The 22,118-nt window shown below is 44.0% G+C and overlaps 1 protein-coding gene across 2 annotated transcripts in view; it reads left to right on the top strand.

Annotated features, from left to right (window-relative positions):
• The window catches only part of Adcy2 (adenylate cyclase 2), a 373,487-nt gene that overhangs the window by 80,079 nt on the left and 271,290 nt on the right, over positions 1–22,118 (top strand). For both annotated transcript variants that reach the window (XR_007109132.1, XM_047555883.1), the window contains exon 3: positions 19,095–19,256. Coding sequence is in view for 1 of the 2 variants with exons in the window: in XM_047555883.1 (XP_047411839.1) it covers positions 19,095–19,256 (162 nt within the window). In the remaining variant the exon portion in view is untranslated. The remainder of the gene's footprint in view (positions 1–19,094; positions 19,257–22,118) is intronic.

Below are 22,118 nucleotides of genomic sequence, written 5' to 3' on the forward strand. Positions count from 1 at the left end.
TTGTAGTAAGTATATGTAACTTATTATATTACTGTATCTCAGAGGCATCATGAAAATATTCAGAATCCCTTGGAAGAACACTACAACACTCTAAGGAACATCATAAGATGAGGTATTAATGAATCGAGAGACATAGCTTATTCCCACATAGGAAGATTCAATGTTCTTTAAAAATGTGTCCTGTTTCTCTAGAGTTTAATCTCTAAACTGGATACAGTCTCAATCAAAATAGACAGGTAAGTGTAGGGAGACTAATCACCTGCCACTAACATTAATGGAGAAGATACCAGACAAAAGTAGCGAGGGATGTGATATAAAGCAGATCCAGACAGTTAACTTGAATTTTTGTGATATTAGAAATGTGTGAAAGTTATAATAATTAAAAGATTAGGCTACCAGAATAAAAATAGACAGATGACTCAAACAAAAATAGTTACAAGTATATCTATATCATTTCAAATCACTGAGAAATAAATTTAAGACTTCAAAAAATAGATATCACCTAAGTATTTGGGAATAAGAACAGGAAACTACAATTTCCAGTGTCAATATTCCCATTTTAGGTGTCTCATAATCTAAATTTCTCCATAGATCCTCCAAAAACTTCCACAACAGTAAGTAGTGTAAATGAAACTGTCCACATTCATCACCAAAGCGTAACAGAGAGGGGGCAGATGAATAGACTGTGAATCTGTCTGATGAGGAGTGGACTTTCATACCCAGGTCCCTGCAGAGCCAGCTGTAGAAACCATGCCAGGGTGGAATCAGGGGGATATTGCACAGAAAAGAGGACAGGACAACAGCAGCCTAGGAGCTGGAAAATAAGATAAAATCATCCCAAGACAGAAGCCCCACTTGAGCACGAAAGTACTGAAACTGGCCTGAAACTTGGAGGATCAGAACACTGACTCATGGAGAATTTACGGAAAGCAATTAGAAAGTTCCCAGGAGGGGCAGTCTTGGAAAGACGTTGCTCTTTTGGCAAGGAGATGGGGGAGAGGGAGAAGAGAGTGTTCACTAAATGCTTCACAATGGAAGGAGCATAGCATGAAAGTAGAAATTAAAGTCATTCTAAAACAAAAGAAAGAAAAATCAGGACCCATTTTTCTTCCTCCTAAGAAACCATTGATTAAAGTGTGTACTTCGTTACATGGAAATAAGAAAGTTCCTCATTTCTACCAATGTGCATGTGGCATTATTTCCTCAGGGAAACGAAAGACGTTTTGCCCAACCATAAGTTGGCAGACAGCATCCACACAAAGCTTCTCTAAGAACGAAATCAGAAATGGCAATGGAAAAACCATACAAAATTAGTTTTGTAAAGTGTTTTACCTCACTCCAAGCTGACTCATATTCCTAAGAAATATTTTCAAGTCAGTTTTTAAATTTCAAATTAGAAATTCAAAACTATAGAACAAAAATGGATACAAACAAATCAAAGAGAAATGAAATAATAATTGACAAATTTTAAGGAAAAAAGTGAAGAAAAATACAAAGATGTATACAGCAGAATGGATTTCATGAAAATAGAATAAAGGGTATTGAGAATCTGACGATAACTAAGAGAATCAAGAAAACATAAAAAAGAGAAGTTAGCTACAGAGAAAGGATAGATATGGAAGATAGGAAAAGAAATGTCAACATCTATATAACTGGATCCCTGAAAATGAAAGCAATATAATGAAAGGGCCCTCATATTTAAGAAGTACAAAGATTTTTTTGAAATTTGTGAAAACCTGTATCTATACATTTAAGGTCCCATCAAGCACTTGAGAAAATTGATCTGAAGTAGTCAATGTCAAGATATTTCTGATAACTCTACTTTGATCATAAAGATAAGAACATGCCTTCAGGTGTTCATACAAACCGATTCATCAATTTCATAAGAAAGAAAATCAAATAGACATTAGTATTTATATACTAAGAAAGTCAGCAGTGGGACCATATTTTAAAAACATGTGGATTTTTTTTTTTAACTTAAGCTCAGATTTTTGTATCCAGCCAAACTATCTTCCAAGAACCCTGAACCCAAGGGACCTTACCCCCTTGAGACCTTCCTGAAGATCCACTAGCACAGTGCTCCTCACAGGGCTCTCAGAGGGGAGGATCTCTTGTAGAAAGGAGCTCAGTGCACCTCTTTCTTTGAAAGCTACAAACTTTCTTACCAACATCAGCAGTGACAACAATAAGCAGTCCCCCAAAATAAAACAAAACAACAACAACAACTATAAAACCCTGAACTGAACAATTGTCCCTAGTGAAATAAAGCATTTAATTTTGGAACAAATTTCTTTATCTTAAATTTTCTCACCAGTTGCCAATCTGTGGACCACACATAAATATAACATAACTTCACAACATACTGTAATTAACATAACCTGCTAGACTGATTTGTAAGCTTTTAGTTCTATCAGTAAATGTAAACGGCCCACAAATAAAACAAAATAAAACCCAGCTCTCTGCTTTTTATAAACCAGCTGAAATGAATTGAAAGGCTAAGGAGAAGGAACTCCCAGTCCTCACCCCGTCTCCCGCACAGGGTCCCTTCGACATGCCCATCACTGTGGGACTTTGTTGTTGGTTTTATGCACTCTCCTGCACTCTGAGACCCCAAAGCTTATCTGCACATATCCTGACCTATTCTGGAACCAGCCATTCTTAGATTCTGTAAGGAGAATCAAAACTGAAAGGACGTCAACACCCACGTAACTTAGCATTGGATTCTAAGCACCACATCAAGTGAATAGTCACTGGTCCACACTAATACTAATCAACGGCCTCATCGATAAATGAGTCAGGTCAGTCACAGCTTCCTGCAGAGGAATCCCACTTTCAAAGGGATAGAATTGTGAAAATACTCAGAGTGTGTAGTCTACCCATTTCGTTTGGTTAGCATTGCTCTCTGGAACATGTTCCCATGCAAACAGGAATTCATGTATACTTATTAATGTTCAGATGAAAGCAGGGTTTTTATCACTTTGAAAGTAAATATTGTTCAGCCAGAGCAGCAAGTGCACTGTTCCCTCACCTTTGAAGTGATTTTAAAGAAATGCAAAGATTTTAAAGATTTTGCATTTTAAAGAAATGTGAAACCAGCTAAGCTGTGTACTTTGTTACTGGCTTCCACCATATTTGTGATCAAATTGCATTTTTTTCAATAGCATGATATCTATGTCATCACAGGGGTGACTTAGGCTCAAAACATAATCCTGAGACTGTAAAACAGCACTTAGGCCATATCCTGTGCAACCCAGGGGAGTTGACAGGAACAGGAGGGAGCTGTTGGCATGGTGGGTGGTGGTGTGCGATTCCTGTCCTGGAACAGGCCTGCTCTGAAGACCGCCCGTCTACAGGAGAGGGGAGGACACCACGGGCTGGGGGGAGTGGAGTGCTGTGCAGGAACGAGCTGTCACTCAGGAAAGTCTGCGGAGCCTGCGTGGACTCCAGAATAATCCGCTTTTCACAGCTCAAGGATGTGCCGTCTCTCTTCACAGGTTTTCCTCTTTCAGAATAAAAGAGAAAGCAAACAAAGCATTTAGGCCTTGGTGGGTCTTTTTGTGGTAGGAGCCATTGTGCAGAGCAGGCTCCAGTAGGTGCGATTTATGTAGACGTTGGATACACAAGTACGAAACAGTCCCAAAACAATATTTGTTTTTAGATGAATAATTCACTCATTTTCCCTGCATGAGTTTTTCTCATCTGAAGCACTGGCCTTTCAGATTAAATAAATATAATATTTCAAAAGAATATGGGCATGAATATTCATAAGGACCAAAACAGTGAATATAAATAAAAGCCCTTTTACATAACATTTTTTTTTTTTTACAAGGACCTTACTTTTTTTTTTTCTTTACTTTTGAGTTGATGTCTTCAAAGTAATTTTCCAGGACACCATTTCTCCTGCAAAGCCTTGTATTGGGGTACTGATCACTGCTTTTCCAAATTGTTTCGTCTGGCACTATTTTTCTGTACATAAACAGTGATAAGGTAGTGATTACGGCACAGCCCATCAACCAGAGACTCAGCTGGGCCTGCTGCCTAACACTCAATGAAGTGTTTGTCTAAACAACTGGAGGAATGTCAAATAAATGAAATAAGCTGAAATAAGATTATGTAGCCTGAAAACATATGGCTGCCTCATGCACACAAAGTACAGCACATATTTTCGGGCATTTTGCACCTTGGCCAATGACTTAAAAGTTATAAAAGCCTCCTCCAGGCCTCATCTGCATTATTATATACTGGACGCACAAACAGCAAAGATTCCCTTATCCAGGTTCCTAAAGGGAAAACGAAGCAGCCTCCATGTGAACAGAATGAGAAAGATAAATAAAAATGAGGATGCAGTTCTTGTTGCACAAACAGCTGGTTGGACGGAAGTCAGGCGCTGGCAGTCAGGGGGTTCGTTCTGCTAATGGAGTCATCAGTATTCCTTCTAAGTGATCCCCGAGACTACGGGCAAAGTGCATTGCTCTCTGCTTATAAGGCTAGCGACCCAAGGGCTGTCTCTCTATAATTTTCTTTCAACACGTGGGCTCCGAATAAATCCATGATTCAATGGCAATCTATTGTATGATTTAAATCTGAACATTAATGAAAGCGAAGCTAATGCAGTTGCAATGGAAAGGGTCATGTTTGTGTCACATATTCATTGACTGGTAACCACTTGCGTGTTGGAGGGGTGGGAAACTCTTCAGAGGAAGAGTAGGCTGGTACCATCCTGGTGCACACAGAAAGAAGGCCAGTGAGGCATGAAAAAGTGACCAAGACCTCTCTGTACGAGTACTGTCAGAAAGTAGAACATTATTTACTAGCTTGTGAAATAATTTTTAAAAATTATCAAAAAGCAGATGATTTTCTCCTAGTCACAAAGCTATTAAAATAATAAGTATACACTTTCTAATAAATGTTATTTTGCCTTAATGTTACCAAATGAATATGTTGTTTTCATTGCTTGAATTTGATAAGAAAAATAATTTTTGAGGAAAAGGGTTTCCTAGTGTTAGGAAAGGTGTTCTGGTAGGGTGGGTAGGTCTTGGGGTTCTTTGGCGTTTGAATAACAGGAAGATGCCCTGGACTGAGTCCGCTCCAGTGTGGCTCCTTGACCCTCAGGGATTTTGCTGGAAGCTCTCTTCAGCCTATCCTATGCTGCTGCATGACTTAGGGCAAAATGCTTAACTCCTCGGCGCCTTGTTTTCCCCAACTTACGATATGAAACACTGGTCAATAAATTCTGCTCATAAAATATTTTGAGAGAAACAAAAGATCAATTTTAGGCTGGATAGTATACTTTCTATATACAAGAAGTATTTCTAGGACAGTCTCACGTTTTTTCAGGTCCTCTCTTGTTTCTAAAGATTTATCATGTGATTCAAAGAACTTGTAAGGCATGGGCAATTTTGGTAAGCAGTTGTCTTAGGATGCATATTTACCAATCATTATTCCAATAGATTGATGCCCACGAATGCATCCTCACCAGACCTAAGCCAATAACTTATTCTGTAGATCTGCACTATGGTAACACCTCACTTTTGGTATCACTGGTTATATTAATTAGGTTTCTACCCAGATATGCTGAATAACAAATACCCACCAAATCCCAGCAGCTAATAGCAATAATAATTTATGTCATAGGTCATACAAGTCTTCACAATGACAGAATTTGCTCTCTGATAGATAAACTTGTCCAGACTCAAAAGGTGTGGTGGACTCTGACTTTGCTCCATGTATCTTCAATCCAAAAGCCCAATTGAAGGATTGGACTTCCCCAACCATGACCTTCATTATGAAGGCCAAAACCCCAAATTGGTGGCAAAACATAGATTGAGGCCTCATGAAGCCTCAGTTCCAAGCTGGCATGCTGTCACTTCTGCCCATTTTACATCCTCAACGTACGTCCAAAGTTAGCAGGTGGGAAGTGTACTCCGTTGTCTGAATTCCATGAATGAGTGAGTGAAAAAGAAAGAATTGTGGATAGATAATATTCCATCATATCTGCTACATTAGGAAATAGAGGGAAATACAAGAAAAATGCCCTGTGTTCTTGTTTTTATGTTGACCAAGAGACCAACATCCAAATGGGTCCGAATAGATACTGTGGGAACAGTGTGATATCAATCCTGTCTCAAGGTGGACAGTTTAAATGCTTTCATAATGAGAATGGAGATCGCAGCCCACATTCAGACAGAAGACTGACTTGTTAATTTTCAGTGGAAAGTTTACAGATTACAACAACCTTACAGATGGTGTAGGTGGCTTGCAGATGGACCCTGCGGTCACTACATGCATAACAGGGGAAACACAGAGGTGAGGGAAATAGACACACAGTTTAGATGCTGGCTCTTGCTTCAAGAGACTTCAAGGGTCATAAGACAGGGGCCTGTGCTGTCCTTACATGTTGGTCAGCTTCCCATCCCTGTGCCAAAATACGTAAGGTAATGAACTTGGAAGGAAGACCTGTTTTGCCTCTGTTGGAGGTTCCGGTCCATGGCTGCTGGGCCCCAAGGACTTTGGGTCTGTGGCAGGGCAGCACATCATGGCGGGGCATAAGATGCTCACCTCATCCTGGCCAGGAAGCAAAGAGAGAGACAGGATGGTCTGGGGTCCCCAGATTCCCTAAAGAGCAGACCCCCATGACCTCGCTGCCTTCTCTAAGCCCAAACTCAGCTGCTAAGAGCACCACAGGTTGAGGACCATGCTGTGAGCACATGGACCTGTGCGGGGCTTTCAAGATATGTAGCACCTTAATGGCTGATAAAATGCCTCCTGCTTTGTCAAGTTAAAATAAATACAGGTGAGTAAATGGATGTGTGCGTGGTGAATGAAGAGAAGAAGCCAACACATGCAGGCGGGCGGGTATCCAGCACCAAGCAAGGGTATTTCTCCACTCTTCTCTTTTTCCAAGCTTTTTAAAATGTATGAAATACCTCCCACCTATTTTAAATGAAAAAGGCACAGTGCAAGTTATTGTTTTACCTCTTATTCTATCATCAATCTAACTCTGCATAACATTTTCAAAAGAAGAGTGAAAGGTACCCTGTGATTCATGGTTTCATCATTACCCTTTTGGAGCTGAGGCTTTCCATCAAAGAACATAATATTTGTTCCTTTGCTTAATAATATCACATTTAAAAAATGCTTTCACATTCTATAGAATTGATGTTCAGAAAATAATTCTTGGAGTAAGATAACTTTATAGAAACATAACTTATGCTATAGCATCTAGTCATCAACATAGCCCTGAGTTCTTTATCTTGTATTTTAGTTGTAAAGGGTTTTTTGTGTGTATTATCATGGCTACTGTAGAAAGAAGTGTGGAGGTTACTGAAAAAAATTAAAAATAGAGGTACTCGATGATCCAGCCATCCCACTCCTGGCTGTGCATCCAAAGGAAGGGGAGCGGCACGTAGAGAGGCACCTGCCACACTGTTCGCAAGAGCCGAGGTGTGACTCGGTTTCCATCAGCAAATGAGTGCTTGGAAAGGTGGTGACATGTGTATGCTGTGGAATAACAGCCTTAAACGGAAGTCTTGTGATTCTTGACAACATGGATGAACCTGGAAGACATTATGTTAGACACAGAAAGATCAGTAATTCACGATGCCCCTCATGTGTGGAATCTAAAGAAGTTGTCCTCACAGACAGGAAGAGTAGGAAGCTGGTCCCCAGGGGCTGGGGTGGGCAAGGAACCGCGGAGATGTTCAGCAAAGGAGACCCAATTTCAGTTAGACGAGGAGAATATGTTCCAGAGATTTATTATATGACATGGTAACTAATCACAGTGTATTGCATTCTTTAAAATTGCTAAGACATTTTAAATTTTCTCATGACAAAAATGTAGCATGTGTGTGAGGTAATGCATATGTTGATAGGTTCTACTTAGATGTCCTACAGCCTATACATATTTCAAAACAATATGTGTGCAATACACTTTAAAGGCATTTTTGAAATTGCATAACATTAATTTCCAAGAAATAAGTATTGTTTTTACAGTCAAAAAAGTGAGATTGTACTTAAAATATTCAGATAGTGAGTAAGAGATGCTATTTGATGACTTAAATGGTCACTTCTTTTACCTCTCCTGAAACAAGAGCTTTCCACTGGGAAAATGGAAGCAGTACGGGCTACTGGGTAATGACCACTGGAGGAGGCATGGCCCAGAGATCACACATCCTCAGTTTTTGGAGTTCTGATCCTTTTTGTTTATTAAGTAGCAATAAAGTTGAAGCAAATGATTTTAATGGTCTTTATTTTAAAATCCAATTGGTTTGGACACATCAAGGAAATCAGTAACAAAGCCAACGGATGCATAGTTATCCCTATTCATGGAGCCTTGGATTTGGTTGGTTCTGCCTAGCATCTGACTGAGCAGCACTGTGGGGCTCTGCATGCAGTTCAGAACTGAGTGCCCTTCTACCCAGTTGGCATCCTGGACTCTCCCATGCGCGGCGGCTGCCAGGGCAGGAGTAATGCTGAGCCCTGGGAAGAGCTGTGCTCACACACACGGCACGGGGAACAGGCTTGTGGAGAACCTGAGTCAGGGCGCTCAGGGTGCTTCTGGAGTGTGTGCTTCTGATGAGCTCCTGGGTCGTGCGTGCGCGACAGGGCATCCAGTCGCCAGAGGAGCTGGTTCAATCTGCACGACTTCCTCTAAGGTGGTTCTGCTGATTGAAAGCACAGTTGGATCTTTCCATGGAGGATGTGCAGTTGGAGTTCTGCTGTTCTGTCATTTTGTTGTGGGTGATAGATGCCTGCCATCCCAGGCGCGGCCACAAGGGGAGCTGGTGCAGGGCACCAAGCCAAGTGCATACCTGGAGTTCCCTGCGGCAGGAACCTGGCCCGTCAGTCGGCTCACAGTGTTCATGTGGAATGACCCCTGAACATTTGATTCCTTCCTTCTTTCTTGCAGCAGCAGATATTTTTTCCTTTTATTTGTTGTCGTTGTTGCTGGACACTATTCTCAGACACGGGGAAACACCTGGACAGCATTTTTATCCCCAGGGAACCAGCATAGGCAAAGGGAAAACAGCAAATAATTAAAAAAAAAAAAAAAGATGTATGATCATTCTAATTCTAAGGACTCTGTGAAGAGCACATGGTGCTCCAACAGCTTGAGAATACAGGTGACAGTTCAGAGGGTGGCATCAGTGGGTTTCCCTCTAGGACGGTGATGCTTGAGTTGTAATGCCTAAGTGACAAGAAGAAGCCAGACAAGGGAAGAAGAGTCCCCGAAGAACATTTGGGGCAGAAGAGGTACCAGTGCAAAGACCCTGAGGTTGTTCAAGGAACCACACAAAGGCAGGTAGGGAGGACTGGGAATGGGACAGGGGCACAGGTGGGATGTGATACGGGGGACATCAGTCCAGTCATGAGGGACCTTACTGGCATGGCTTTGTGTTTTTCCTAAGTGCTATAGAAAGCCAGGGGACAGGTATAAAGGAGAAACAGTAATGTGATCAACTTGAACTTCTGAAATATCACTGTGGCTTCTCTGTGAAATATTCATTTCAGGGGACATTGGTTTTAATCAGGGTGGCATTTGGATACTTCTCAGGAATTTTGGGGTAGTTGTGAGATTTGAATTGAATTGTAGCCACAGGCAGAGGAGGATAAATGGATTCAGGATGTCTTTTGGGAATGAAAAAACAAGGAAGAAGAAATTATGTAGAGCATTCTCCCAGGTTTGGGGGCTAGAGGTTCCACTGAATGAGATGGGAAGAGTTCTAGGAGGATGGAGGTTTGAGGTCGGGGGGATCAAATATCCCTCGTGAAAATCGCATCCGCAAACCCCAGGCCCATATTTACAGTCCAGATCCTCTGTCAATGCATCTCTGCGAAGAATGTCCACAGCAGTTTGGCTGCAGGGCGTCTTGATCCCGTATGGCCCATGAGCCTGACATTAGGAACTGATCTCAGAACTGAGCCAGTCGATCTCACTCTGAGACCCCAAGTGAAATCCTGGTGAAGCCCGGAGAGGCCAGAGTGTTTGAAAAGAGAAGGGGATCTGAACAAGCTCTGGAAGCATCTGGAAGCACCCAGACCTGAACTGCTACAGAGTTCCTCTTCAGTCTTAGGTCCAGACCTCCTCTGTGGAGGAGACATCTGGCCAGAAGCACAGGGAATCCTTTCCCTGGTAGGTCGGCCCCCCATCTTGATGTGGAAGGGGTGACCTCTCCCCTGGACACCACAGCTGGGGTCCGAGGGCATTTCAGCCGGTTGAGGTTGTGGGTTCACCTAAGTCTGTGTACATATGTGCAGCGCCTGTGTCTACACCCTTCCCTCGGAGCAGGGGACCTGGGGAGGAAAGAGGAGGAAGAGAAGCACACCAATCCTGAGGACTGGCAGAGGCTGGGAACTCCAGGGAGCCCCCTGCACTCAGGTCAGCAGGAAGCTGGGAAGGCAGTGCTTCCCCCACTAAACCAGGAGCAGACGCTTCCGCGCAGTTGGTGATATTTGTACAGAAATGCAAATAGTCATTACCCAAGTAATCCTGTGTGAGTGTGATCAAGGAACAACACGGTATCCTAATCCAGGTGCAAAGGTAAATACTTGGCAGATCTTTTACTCTTTTTTTTGTGGTGCTGGGGATTGAATCCAGTTCTTTCAGTGTCCTAGGCCAGCACTCTATCCAGAGCTACGTCCCTAACCCCACATTTTGTTTTCAAAAATCTGAAAGCACATTCCTTGCTGTATAACTCTCTAGTTACATTTTCAAAAAGTTAAAAAAAAAAAGTTTCCCATTTATAAATTATCAAAGTCATCAACCTTAGACACGAGAATAACATCTAAGGAGGAAATTTTTACTTTGAATGTAGTACTTATCTTCTGGAATGCTCAATTAGGTTAATAGAGTCAAGAAGTCTATCTTTCTAATTTTTATATTTAAATTGACAAATTATAGTTGCATATGTCATATGGGGTACAAAGTGATGTTATGATTCGTGGTTGTGATATAGAATAATCAAATCAAACCTACTAACATATCCATCACCTCAAATACTCAGCACTTTTTGTGATAAAGATGCTTGAAATTTACTCTCTTTGTAATTTTCAAATGTGCAATGCACTGTTCTGCACTGTACTTACCACGCCACACTGTGGATCCGAGTGCTACTAAAAGAAGCTTATTCCTCTGTCTGCTTGAGGCTTGGTACCTTGACCATCACCTCCTGATCCTCCAGCCCAGCCTCTGGTGACCACCATCCTACTCTCTGCTTCCTAAGCTCAGTTGTTTTGATTCCACACATCAGTGGGAATGTCCTGCTGAGCCTGGTGCATTTCACGCGCATAACCTTCTCCAGTCCCATCCAGGTCATCACAAATGTCAAAATGTCCTTCCTTTTGAAGACTGAACAACATTTGGTTGCGTGCATAGACTGCACTTTCCTTTGATCATCTGTGCAGTGATGGACAGGTGGGCCGGCTGTTGTGGACAGGGCTGCAGAGAACCTGGGAGTATAGTAACTGGGGGAAGAACCCAGAACTGGCATCGCTGGGTGTTTGGTGACCTATTTCTAGTGTTCCAAGGAATGTTTGTACAGTTTTTCATAATGACCCCATGAGTCTTCATCCTCGCTGATGGTGGATAGGGGAGCCCTTGTCTCCTCCCCTGGCCACCACTTCTCCATCTCTTGATGATAGCCATGCTGACCAGAGTGAGGTGACAGCTCATTGTGTTTTTTTAAATCACATAAGGGAGTTTATTAAGCAAACAGAGTGTCTCCCTGCAGGGTAAGAGAGAAAATGAGAGGAAAAGAGAAAGGAAAGAGAAAGGGCGCACGCTAGAGAGAGTGGAAAAGCAAGGAGGAGAAAGAAAGCAAGTGAGTAGGAGAGAGAAAGCAAGAGAAGAGCTCATTGTGGTTTTAATGTTCATTTCTGTGGTTAGTGATGTTGAACATTTTTTCTGTAAATCTGTTGGTCATTTGTGTATTTTCTTTTAAGAATGTCTAAAGTCAAACCAGGTGCCTTGGCACACACCTGCAATCCTGAGGCAGGAGGATCAAAAGTTCAAAGCCAGCCTCACAACTTGGTGAGGCCCTCAGTAACTTAGCTTAGTAAAATATCAAAAAGGGATGTGGCTCAGTGGAACAAAACAAACAAACAAAAAAAAAAAAAGAATGTTTAAAGAATTCTACCTTTTTTCCTAGATAATGTCTACTAACTGTTTTCATTTCTGGTTATACTCTCCAATAAGAAGATACAATGGTATAAGAACTATACCCCAATATTATCGTTAGAATGGTATGATTCCTGTGGTTTTGAGTAAAACCTGTGTCTTTGAAAATTAAAATACTGCTTAAAATACTATGGTATTCCCAATTTCTCAGTTCTGTTGGAGAGAAAAGCAATCTGAGTAGCTCAGCTTCTGGTTACGAAATAACTTACATTCTGTTCACCCACCGAGATGTTATTTCCCTTAGCATTATTAGCATAACAAAAATAGAAAATCTTTCTCTGATGGTGTACTTCTCCACAGCACTGCTGTGATTTACATAACTAATCCTGATTATCTTGCTGATTATGCATGTTTAAGCATTCTGGAGAGAATGGAATGAACAGCAAAGCTTCATTCAGACATTAGAGCGAGGAACTCTTTAAGGGGAAAACTAGAGGCTCCATCTTTTAAGCTGCTACTGGTCTGGCTTTGTCTTGTCATTGAGCCATAGTCTGAGACCCTGGGCTTGCACTATAGACCTGTGACACAGGAGAGGGCGGGTACAACGCCAGCTCTCATCTGTATGATGCCACATTGGAACAGTCCCAGGTTGGTGCCACCTCTGCTTATGCTGCTCCTTAACCACCATCATTTTCAGTCATGTTCATGGTAATTTTCTGACAAAAATGTCTAACAAATTAATTCTTATCAAACTACCTTGGATTCCCAAAATGTAAATAATCTTGGTATTGTGGACACTTTCTTTTAATCTCTGACTTGGGAATGGAGCACAGGATGTTAAGCGCTTGAGATCCGAACTCTGGCTTGATCTACAGCATCACTTAGATCTTATGGGTTGAATTGTGTCCTAAACCTCGGTACCTGTGACTCTGACCTTATTGGAAAATAGGGTCTGTGTGCATATTATCAAATTAAGACAAGACCATCCTGGATTTAGGGTGGACCCTAAGTCCAATGACTCGTGTCCTCAACGGGAGGGAAGTGTAGGCGGAGGATGGCGTGTGAAAACACAGCCCCTGGGACCAGGAACAGGCCCTGATGTGAGGACGGCAGACATCTGCTCCCCAAGAGCCTGGTCTTGCTGGAAGCCCCTGGGTCTGCGAGGAAAAAGGCATGCAGGAGTTTCTCCCTGGGACCTTCCAGGAGGAACCAGACCTGCCAACAACATTCTGGATTTTCACTCTCCCAACAGTGAAAGTCTTTGTTGTTTTAAGTCACTCAGCACGTGGTAATTTGTTAGGATAGGTGCAGGAAAATGGTACACTTGGCATGTGACACAGAAGGAACCCCAAGTCACAGAAGCTTCCAGACTTCTGCATCGGGCTCCCTCCAGCCTGCCTCTGAGGAGGGGAGACCAGCCGTCCCTTCCAGTACATCCTTCTCCTTGCCCAGTTCTGATCTTGCCTTCAGAAAGCTTCAGCTGAGGATCTCACCAGCACCAGGAAGATGCTGCCCAGGAGCAATGAGCGTGGTCTGCAGAAGCACTTCCCTTGTGAGCTGGCAGGCCAACCTCACCCTTTCTTCAGGTCACCTGAGTTTTCACTGTGCCAGTCCCTTCAAAAGTGGCTCCTCTGGAAGAGCCCCTGTTGCTGGGAGCATTCCCAGGAGGCAGAGTGGAGCCTGCTTCTCACTGTTCCAGCGGAAGTGCGGGTGCACAGAGCAGAACTGAGCGGAGGAATTTCAGGGGCCAGCTCCTCTGGGCTGAGCGCTGATGCTCTAAAAGAATAGCCATCCAGGGAGTCCCAGCTGCTGGCCTGGGTCATCCCTTCCTTCTGAAGATGATGCAGCTTCATGCCACCTTCAGTCCTGGAGAAGGTTCCCTCTCCCCTTGCAGGACTCCAGGGCTGCTGCAGGAGGAGAGGGAGATGTGCTGTGTAGCAGTCTGTGTCCTCCCAGGGCGGGCTCTTCCCTGTTCCATCTCCAGTCTGCTGTTGCCTGCCACCAATGTCTGTACGGTGAGGTTTTTTTTTTTTTTTTTTTAATGTAATTCATCTATTAGAAAAATGCTAATTTGAAAATCAGCATGTCTATAGCTAATAGTGCAGCCAGTTGGGCCAAAGAGGGTGGCGGGATGATTTGAGATGAATTTGGTGAGTAGATGCTAATGAGGTGGATGTGATTCGGGTCATCGTGGGATGTATAATGGAGCTTTTCATATAGACTTTAAATATTTATGGAGCACTGCTGTGCGCCGGGTACTGTCCACGGCATTGAGGTCTTGGCTGTGAATGAACCAGGTTCTTGTTCCTGAAGGTCATTACCCTTCCTATGTGCCGTGCGGAGAGTATCAGTAAATAAGTGGGAACCCCAAGCACGATGATAAGGAAAGGCTGTGATGAGGACCAGGGGGTGTGGTAGGAAAATTTGTCAGTTTGTGCAGAGTTGTCAGGGGTAACCAGAGGAGGTTGTTGTCCAAGGAAGAAACACGGTAGACCTGTGTACTCAGAGCATGACCATGGTAGTCACATGCTGGATTAGAGCAAGGAAAACTCTGGGGCCAGGGAGATCAAAACGACATGCCGGGCAGACAGTGGGTGCTGTCCCACCATGAGAGGGCAGCAGTGGGGAAGTGCTTACTGTGGCATGCGGCGCGTCGGTGGTCACCCTGTCTTACTTAGCAACTTGTTAAAAGGTAAGGACACATTCATATCTATGCACTTGAAAAGATGCCCACAATGAATGTGTGCATGAGAAAAGAAATCTGTGCAGTACTGTATGTAAAACATCTAATTTTCATAAGGATGATGTCACTAAAACCAGAAGAGAGAGAGACTTAGGGACTAAATGCCACAAAGATTTATCAGTCGCCTACATGACTGTGCTACATGTACAGGTGTGCATGGCTCACACGAGGGATTCCACTCCTCTCTTGGGGACCCAGGATGGAGAAACTCCAGCATGGTCCCATGATTACCAGGTAGCCAGCAAAAAGCATGTCCTGACTTTTAAAATTTCTTCCCAGGAATGCCACATCACTTCTGTTTCTGCTTCATCGGTCAACACAAGCCATGGGACCGAGACTACGGAAAAGCAAATGGTGAAGTTAAGTTGTAACATTTGTCCAGAAGTGTCCTAATGGTTTCCCAAAGCATGAAGAGAGGTTGAGTGAACACAAATGAGCAAGAATACCCTCTGTTTGATGAGGGAGGAGAGGAGAGGGAGAGATTTAGACCAGGGACACTTCTTCCCAGTGAAAAGCAATGAGCCAGCTTAGTGGGGAGGATGGTGGACAGGAACAGACAGACAGGCAGGATGCTGAACTCGAAAGCAAGAAGACACTTTATTGTGGACATGACTGAGAGCATGGTCAAAGGTGACCCCCAGGGTCTGCACCTGGGTTATTAAAACCAAGCTGTCAGAGGCAGAAGTGAGTTACCCTGGGAGGGGAACAGGTTTAAGAACACAAAGGGAAGCTCATCGTGGTGAGAAACCGGCGGAGCTTAGGATTCAAGTGGAAGATCTGGAGGAAGATGTATGCATCTTGCCAAGGTAAACGCAGGACTGGAGAGGAGACGTGCTTGAAAGTGACTCACTGCCATCTCAGATGCTGCACTAACCTGGGCACCTGTGCAGGGTTGCAGCCTTCAGGTCAGTGTCTCCACCTCTGGACAGTGGTACTCTAAGGAGACCCTCACTTCCCCATGGTAACACGGAAAATGGAGAGATTACATTAGACTCTTTGGAGCGTGTTTACTTACATGTTGTTTAGATGTGCCAAACCCATTTTAGTTTTTCATATGACCAGTTGAAGTTGTGTTGACAAGCAGGCTTGGAAAAGACTAGAACCCTCTGAGATTAATAAGATGTGAAGAACAATCCCCCATGGGACTTGAAATGAGCTTGACTTTCTTCAACACAGTTCCACTTTGGATGTGACTGAGGCATCCCAAGCTGAGCTCCTGAAAGGCTGCCCCTAAAACCCTGATTGTGAGTTAACACAGTTTGTTTAATTAACCTTTAGAAAATGCACTTTGCCGTCTAAAAGTGAGCCTTTCCCAGGAGCTACTGTGTTCGTGCAACTGAAGTCTAGTCTCTATCTGGGTGTTAATGGCCAAGCCTTCCACCTGTCCCTTCAAAGTACCACGTGTTTGCAGAAGTTCATATGAATGGGACTTATGCAATAATTTAAAAGCTGCCCAAATTGAGCTGTTCAAGAATTTGATATTTTCCAAGAAACACTAAAGATGTTTTCATTATAAGGACAAGATGTAGTTGAGAAGTCCCTGTTTATAATTGACTATTAACTTTAATAACTGAATATATCCATTTAATACCTCTTGGAGGATATACAGTTTTTGCATCAAATGTTAAATGTAGAAAAAAATATTAATTGAAAATATGTCCTTTAAGTTTGATGGATAGTAGAGATTCCAAAGTTAATTAATTTTCTTATTAAACTGTGATTAGGTACCAATTTTACATTCCTGAAAGAAACCTGGGCTGTAGCTGAACAGTTCTTACCAGGGCCGGAGAAGCCTATGGATGACATTTGTGATGGCCAGAGATGTTTTCAGTTGTCCCATCTTTGGGGGCTGCTACGGTGGCATGTCATGCATGGAGGCTGGGTTACTGCTCCAGGTCCTGTAATGCATAGGACAAAGACTCATCCAGCCCCAAAGGTTAAGAGTGATAAGACCAGGCACCCTGCTTAGTAGAGTCTGTTCTGCTATTCAACGTTTCAAACACATGGTTTCTTTATTCACTCCTAGGTTCCAAGTATTTAGTATAACTCCTTCTCTAACTCATAATATTGCTAAGTGTTTTTGACAACCGATCTGTGAACACACACTACAAGAGTCATGTAGACCTGAAGGAACGATCAGTGTGCCGTGGCAGTATTAGCAATTCTGAAAGAAGTCTTAAATATGGGTCCCCCTCATCAAGAGCATCCAGTGCCCGAGGCACAACCGCAGGAGCTGTCTGTGTTCGTCGGAGCCACTGAGAAGGGCCTGCTGTCACTCTCACAGTTGCAGAAATAGCATGCGCTCATGCCTTTTGCTAAGGCTTCGTTTTCAAGTTTTGGCTTCTCTCCTGATTACTGGTATATGTATCTACTAGAGGAGGGAACTATTGTGAGCTGTTTACCAAGAAGAGAGGGAAGGCTTGACCCTGGGGTTTGTATTTGAGTTCTGACACTGACCAGTTGTGAGCTATCCATCAGTGGGTGGGTGAAGCTCTTCTGCAAAGACAGCTGAGCTTCTGACCCCTTGCAGTGTGACTCCACAGACCACATTCCTCTAGTGACACACAGGTGCTGCGTGAAGAAAGTGTGTAGAAACAGCAGTGTCTTCATTGAAAATACTTCCTGCAATTTGATGGATGTTAGGAGTTCCCCAAAATTAATTTTCTCAATAAGCTATGGATACACAGCAGTTGTTCTTCATTCCTAAGGAGATCTTTCCTACAGCTCGAGGTTCTCACCCAGGCACAAGAGATGGATTGTGAAAGGCCTGAACACCAGGCACTCAGTAAATGCTAGTTCTAGTTATTAGTGGTTTTGAAATATGATTATTGGTTCCAAGAACGCTCTCTGTGTGTTCTGTACCAGGAAAGATAACATGTGGGGGGAGTGTCCCGCCTGTCTGAGGAGATTACCATTCATTTTGTGAAATTTCCCCCAAAGCAATGACTGTCTCTTCCGTCTACATCTTGCATCTTGGTACACAGATGATCTTAAACCTTTTTCCTTTTTGGTTTTACATTCCACGTGCAGAATGGTAAGTGACGGTGCTTTACTGGAACACACCGTCATGGTCTTTGATTTTGAAGAGGTAAATGAATAAAATTATTTTCTAGAAAATATGATAACCTGTTCTGCCATGTGTTTTGACCTGAGGTTTCTTATAAATGTAACCTGAAGAGAGGAAGTAGGGCCCTGAAGCAGGGTCCATGTAGACCCCTGGGCTTCCTGAGGCGGGTTCCTGGTCACTTTCCTCCTTGGCTGACATCCTGAGACAGCAGCGGTGCTGATTAGAGAAGGTGATTCAGAGTCCATCTCATCCTCTCCTCAGGGATGGGCGGGAAGGCAGCCCCTACTCTTAGGATATGCAAACTGAAGTGGCAGCCAGCACCCATGGCCAACCTGCCACTGGGGTGTGATGTCGCTGAGGACTAGGATTGTCCACCTGTCCCCCCACCCCCAGAACTGGTTCCAAAACCTTTCTCGTCATTCCAAAAGGAAACTCCGTTCTCATTAAGCAGTTGCTCTCTACTCCATGCCCCGCCCCACCCCAGTCCCTGGCAGCTGCCAATCTGCTCTCTGTCTCTGTGGATTGCTTTTCGGCATAGTTCAGATGAGTGGAGTGATACCACGGTGCAGCTCACCCAGGTGCATCCACTTGGTACCACTTCTCCAGGATCCCCCACTCGGGCATGCACTCTCTTCCAGGTATGGCTGAACAGCCTTCCGTTACCCGTGTGCGCCTGGCTGGGGGTTTGTATCTGCCATTTGCCTGTGATGTGAGTGCTGTTATGAACGTGTGTGCACGCGTGTTTGCTCGAGGGCCGGTTTCCATTTCTTTGGGGTTTATGTCTGAGAGTGGAACTGCTGGGTCACGTGGCTGCTCTGTGTCCGACCTCCTCCGGAAGAAGTCCACAACAGCTGGGCCACCTCTGAGCTCTAATGCCCAGATACCAGGCGCCGACGGTCCAGGACCCGCTTGGCTCGCGTGCCCAGGTGCCGCTCAGGCTTACCTAATGTCCGCAGTGGCTCGGCCACAGAAGCGAAAGTCCCGCAGTCCTAAATAAGATCCCGTCACAGCCATCGGTCCCTTGTGGAAACCCAGTGGAATTGTTTCCCTGTGCCGCCCCTTGTGTCACGTCGTCATTTCTTAATTGAGCCTGTGGTTTCCTCTGCCCTCTGTGGGAAGGAGAGGCAGCCCCTCAGAGCGGATCTCTTGACCTCCTCTTCTCCCCGCAGGTGTCCTTCTTCCTCTTCATCATCTTCGTGGTGTACACCATGCTGCCCTTCAACATGCGGGATGCCGTCATCGCCAGCGTCCTCACCTCCTCGTCCCACACCATTGTGCTCAGCGTCTGCCTGTCTGCGACGCCGGGGGCCAAGGAGCACCTGGTCTGGCAGGTGAGTGCGCCTCAACTTCTAGGAGAGCAACCTTCCCTCGGCCCAGCCAACAGTCGCTTAGCCATTAGCGACAATGAAACTAATGTTAGCAGGAAAATTGGGTTGGCAACTGCCGTGCACTGATTCTTGAATGGCGATTTGATTTTTGATGGTGAAAAGGTATTCTTATTTTCATTGCCATTAAGCACTCTTATTTTTAGATTGAAATAACATATACCATTAAATTCATATTTCTCCCACCTCTCTCTTTACAGAGGACAAAAATATTCTCCATCTCTCAATCTTCTGGCAGGTCTGTGGGCATTAAAAAACATAGTTCTTTAAAATGCTACCACAGCAGATTTTGCTTTAGTAATAAGTGACATTTCAAAAAAGCCATTCTGTTTAATTAGTTAAAAGCATTTTAAAAGCTACTGATTTCTTATTATGTACATCCATAAGCATGAGGTTCAGTGATTGGGAGTTATTTCTAACAGTACTTTTTTACCTGTGACAGCTGTGTTTTCTTTTGCTGTGTGGGGTCCAGTTGCAACACGGGTATCGGTGACGTCAAATGCAGCAAGGCAGCGTCACAGTCACCAGCAGCTCTGCACTGTTGGAAAGGAGATTTGACTTATGTTTTTATGGTGCTCGTATGGCATTCAGGGCCTTGTGCTTGCTAGGCAAGTGCTCTGTCACCGATCTGCATCCTGGCCCAGGAATGAGGATTTTAGACACGGCTCACCTGAGTCCTACAGAGACTAGAAACCAGTTTTTGATGCACTTGATGAGATGTTTAATTTGAAAACTTGAGGTGGAAGTAGAGGCTTATACCCTTGAGTCTGTTATTGTCTCCCTTGTTTTGAAAGCTTCCTAGGGAGCCCCTTTCTCAATATTCATCTCCTAGTGCTCATCCCGTTCATCCTGTTCATTAAGAGCAGCGAAGAGACTGCACGTTACACATCCCTCACAGGGTGTGCAGGTAGTGGCCGTGACTGCGCAGTAAGGCAGGGTTTTGCATTGTCTGATTCTGATATCACTGGTACGCTCCACTCCCAGGAAGCAGAGGGCCGAGGAAAGACACGTCGCTCCTTTTCAGTCAGCTCCTTCATTGCTGTGACTCGAAGGCCTGACCAGAACAACCTTAGAGGAGGAAGTTGATTTTGGGACTCATGGTTTCAGAGGTCTCAGTTCATATGCAGCAGCCTCCTTCCTCAGGGCTCAGGGTGAGGCTGACCACATGGTGGAGGCAGCAGAAGGAAGCAGATCACAAGATGATCAGGAAGCAGAGAGAGACTCCATTCCCCAGAGACAATTATGTACCCTACAGGCACAGCCCCAGGGCCCACCTCCTCCAGCCTCACCTTCTGCTACCACTCGGTTGATCCTTTCAGGACATTAATTCAGGTGATTGGCTTAAGACTCTCATAACTCAATCACGTCTCCTCTAAACCTTCTTGCATTGTCTCACACATGAGCTTTAGGAGGACACCTCACGTCTCAACTGTAACAGCTGCTCTGCGCATTACACCTGAACATACCCAGTGACCCACACTTCCTGAGGCACAGAAGGAGGCTCCAGTACCTAATCGATGGGAAGACCAATGGTGGAATGCTTGATTTTTATTGTAAAATATTTGACTGACAAACATGGCATGTTTTGAAGGCATACAGCGTAATGATCTGACATACATATATATTGTGTGATGATTATTATGATCAAATTTGTTATTTCCCTCACCGCCTGGGTTATAAACAGATCCCAGAACTTGCTCATCGTATCACTGACAGTTGCTATCAGCAACTGCTCGTATCCCCACCTCCCAGCCTCTAGCTGCCACCTTTCTATTTAAAAAAAAAAGACCAACCCAGCTGTGTCTGAGAAGGCGGTGGAGAAGAGCTGCCTTGTACGGAGCTCTGGCCTGCTCTACCCTCTGCCTCCCGCGGCCTCCCTGTGGGTGCGAATGCGCCATTTGTCCTTTCCCCCATGAATTCCACCCTCCCTCTGCTTGGGCCCTTACCCTCAACATGCCCTCAGGTGGGCACATCCAGGTCAGGGTGGTGGGGATGTCTTTGCAGCAACAGCAACAAGTACATGATCTGCTCAGCCAGTTTACGTTCTGGAAATAACTGAGGGAAAGTCTTCCTCTGTCCAGCGGTAGGACCCTCAGACACTTCCTGGCTCACGACACCTTCAGGGGCGGGGCTCCCCTGGATCACGTCCTTGAACATTTTGTATCTATCTCTTCATGTCCTTCATAAATAGGTGAAGTGTCTGCTGGTGTGGATTAAATAGGAAAAAGAGTGGAAAAGAGAATTTTAATACCTGCCCATAAGGATTAACTAGGTTTATTTACAAAGAACCGTTGTGTTCAAGGTCCTTGCATACTGTATTGAGTTGGGTTCTTGAAAGCATTTTTATTTGCTTGTATTAGTAAAAGCAAATTTGGAAAGAATCTAACCTTAAATTTTTATTTACTATTTTCAAAAACCAACCAAGAAAAATACTTCATATCGACAGCCAGCCAGAGGTAGGATAATTAGTAGAAAATGCCAAAAGAATAAAAATGCTTCATTCAGTAGTTTTTCATTAAGAATAATATGGAGAAGCAAAGAAGAACAAGCAGTCCATTTCCTGCACCCCTCAAAAATCATTTCATAGCAATTCCAGGAGCTGGGAAAGGTGGAATATAGCAATTGCTATAAAATGGAAAGTTCGTAGGTAGACATCAAGGTATGAAGAAAAGAGCTTTCTCAGCTTTTAGCCCCTGCTGGAAATAGAACTAAAACTACCGCTGGCTTGAGGTGGAAGAAAACACTTCACTGGACCTTTTTAGTGCACAGTGCATGTAGGTTAGAGTGCCGTGAGCGAGGTTCTGTGGC

Source organism: Sciurus carolinensis, chromosome 6 (genome assembly GCF_902686445.1).
Source record: "Sciurus carolinensis chromosome 6, mSciCar1.2, whole genome shotgun sequence".
Classification (NCBI taxonomy): Eukaryota; Metazoa; Chordata; class Mammalia; order Rodentia; family Sciuridae; genus Sciurus; species Sciurus carolinensis.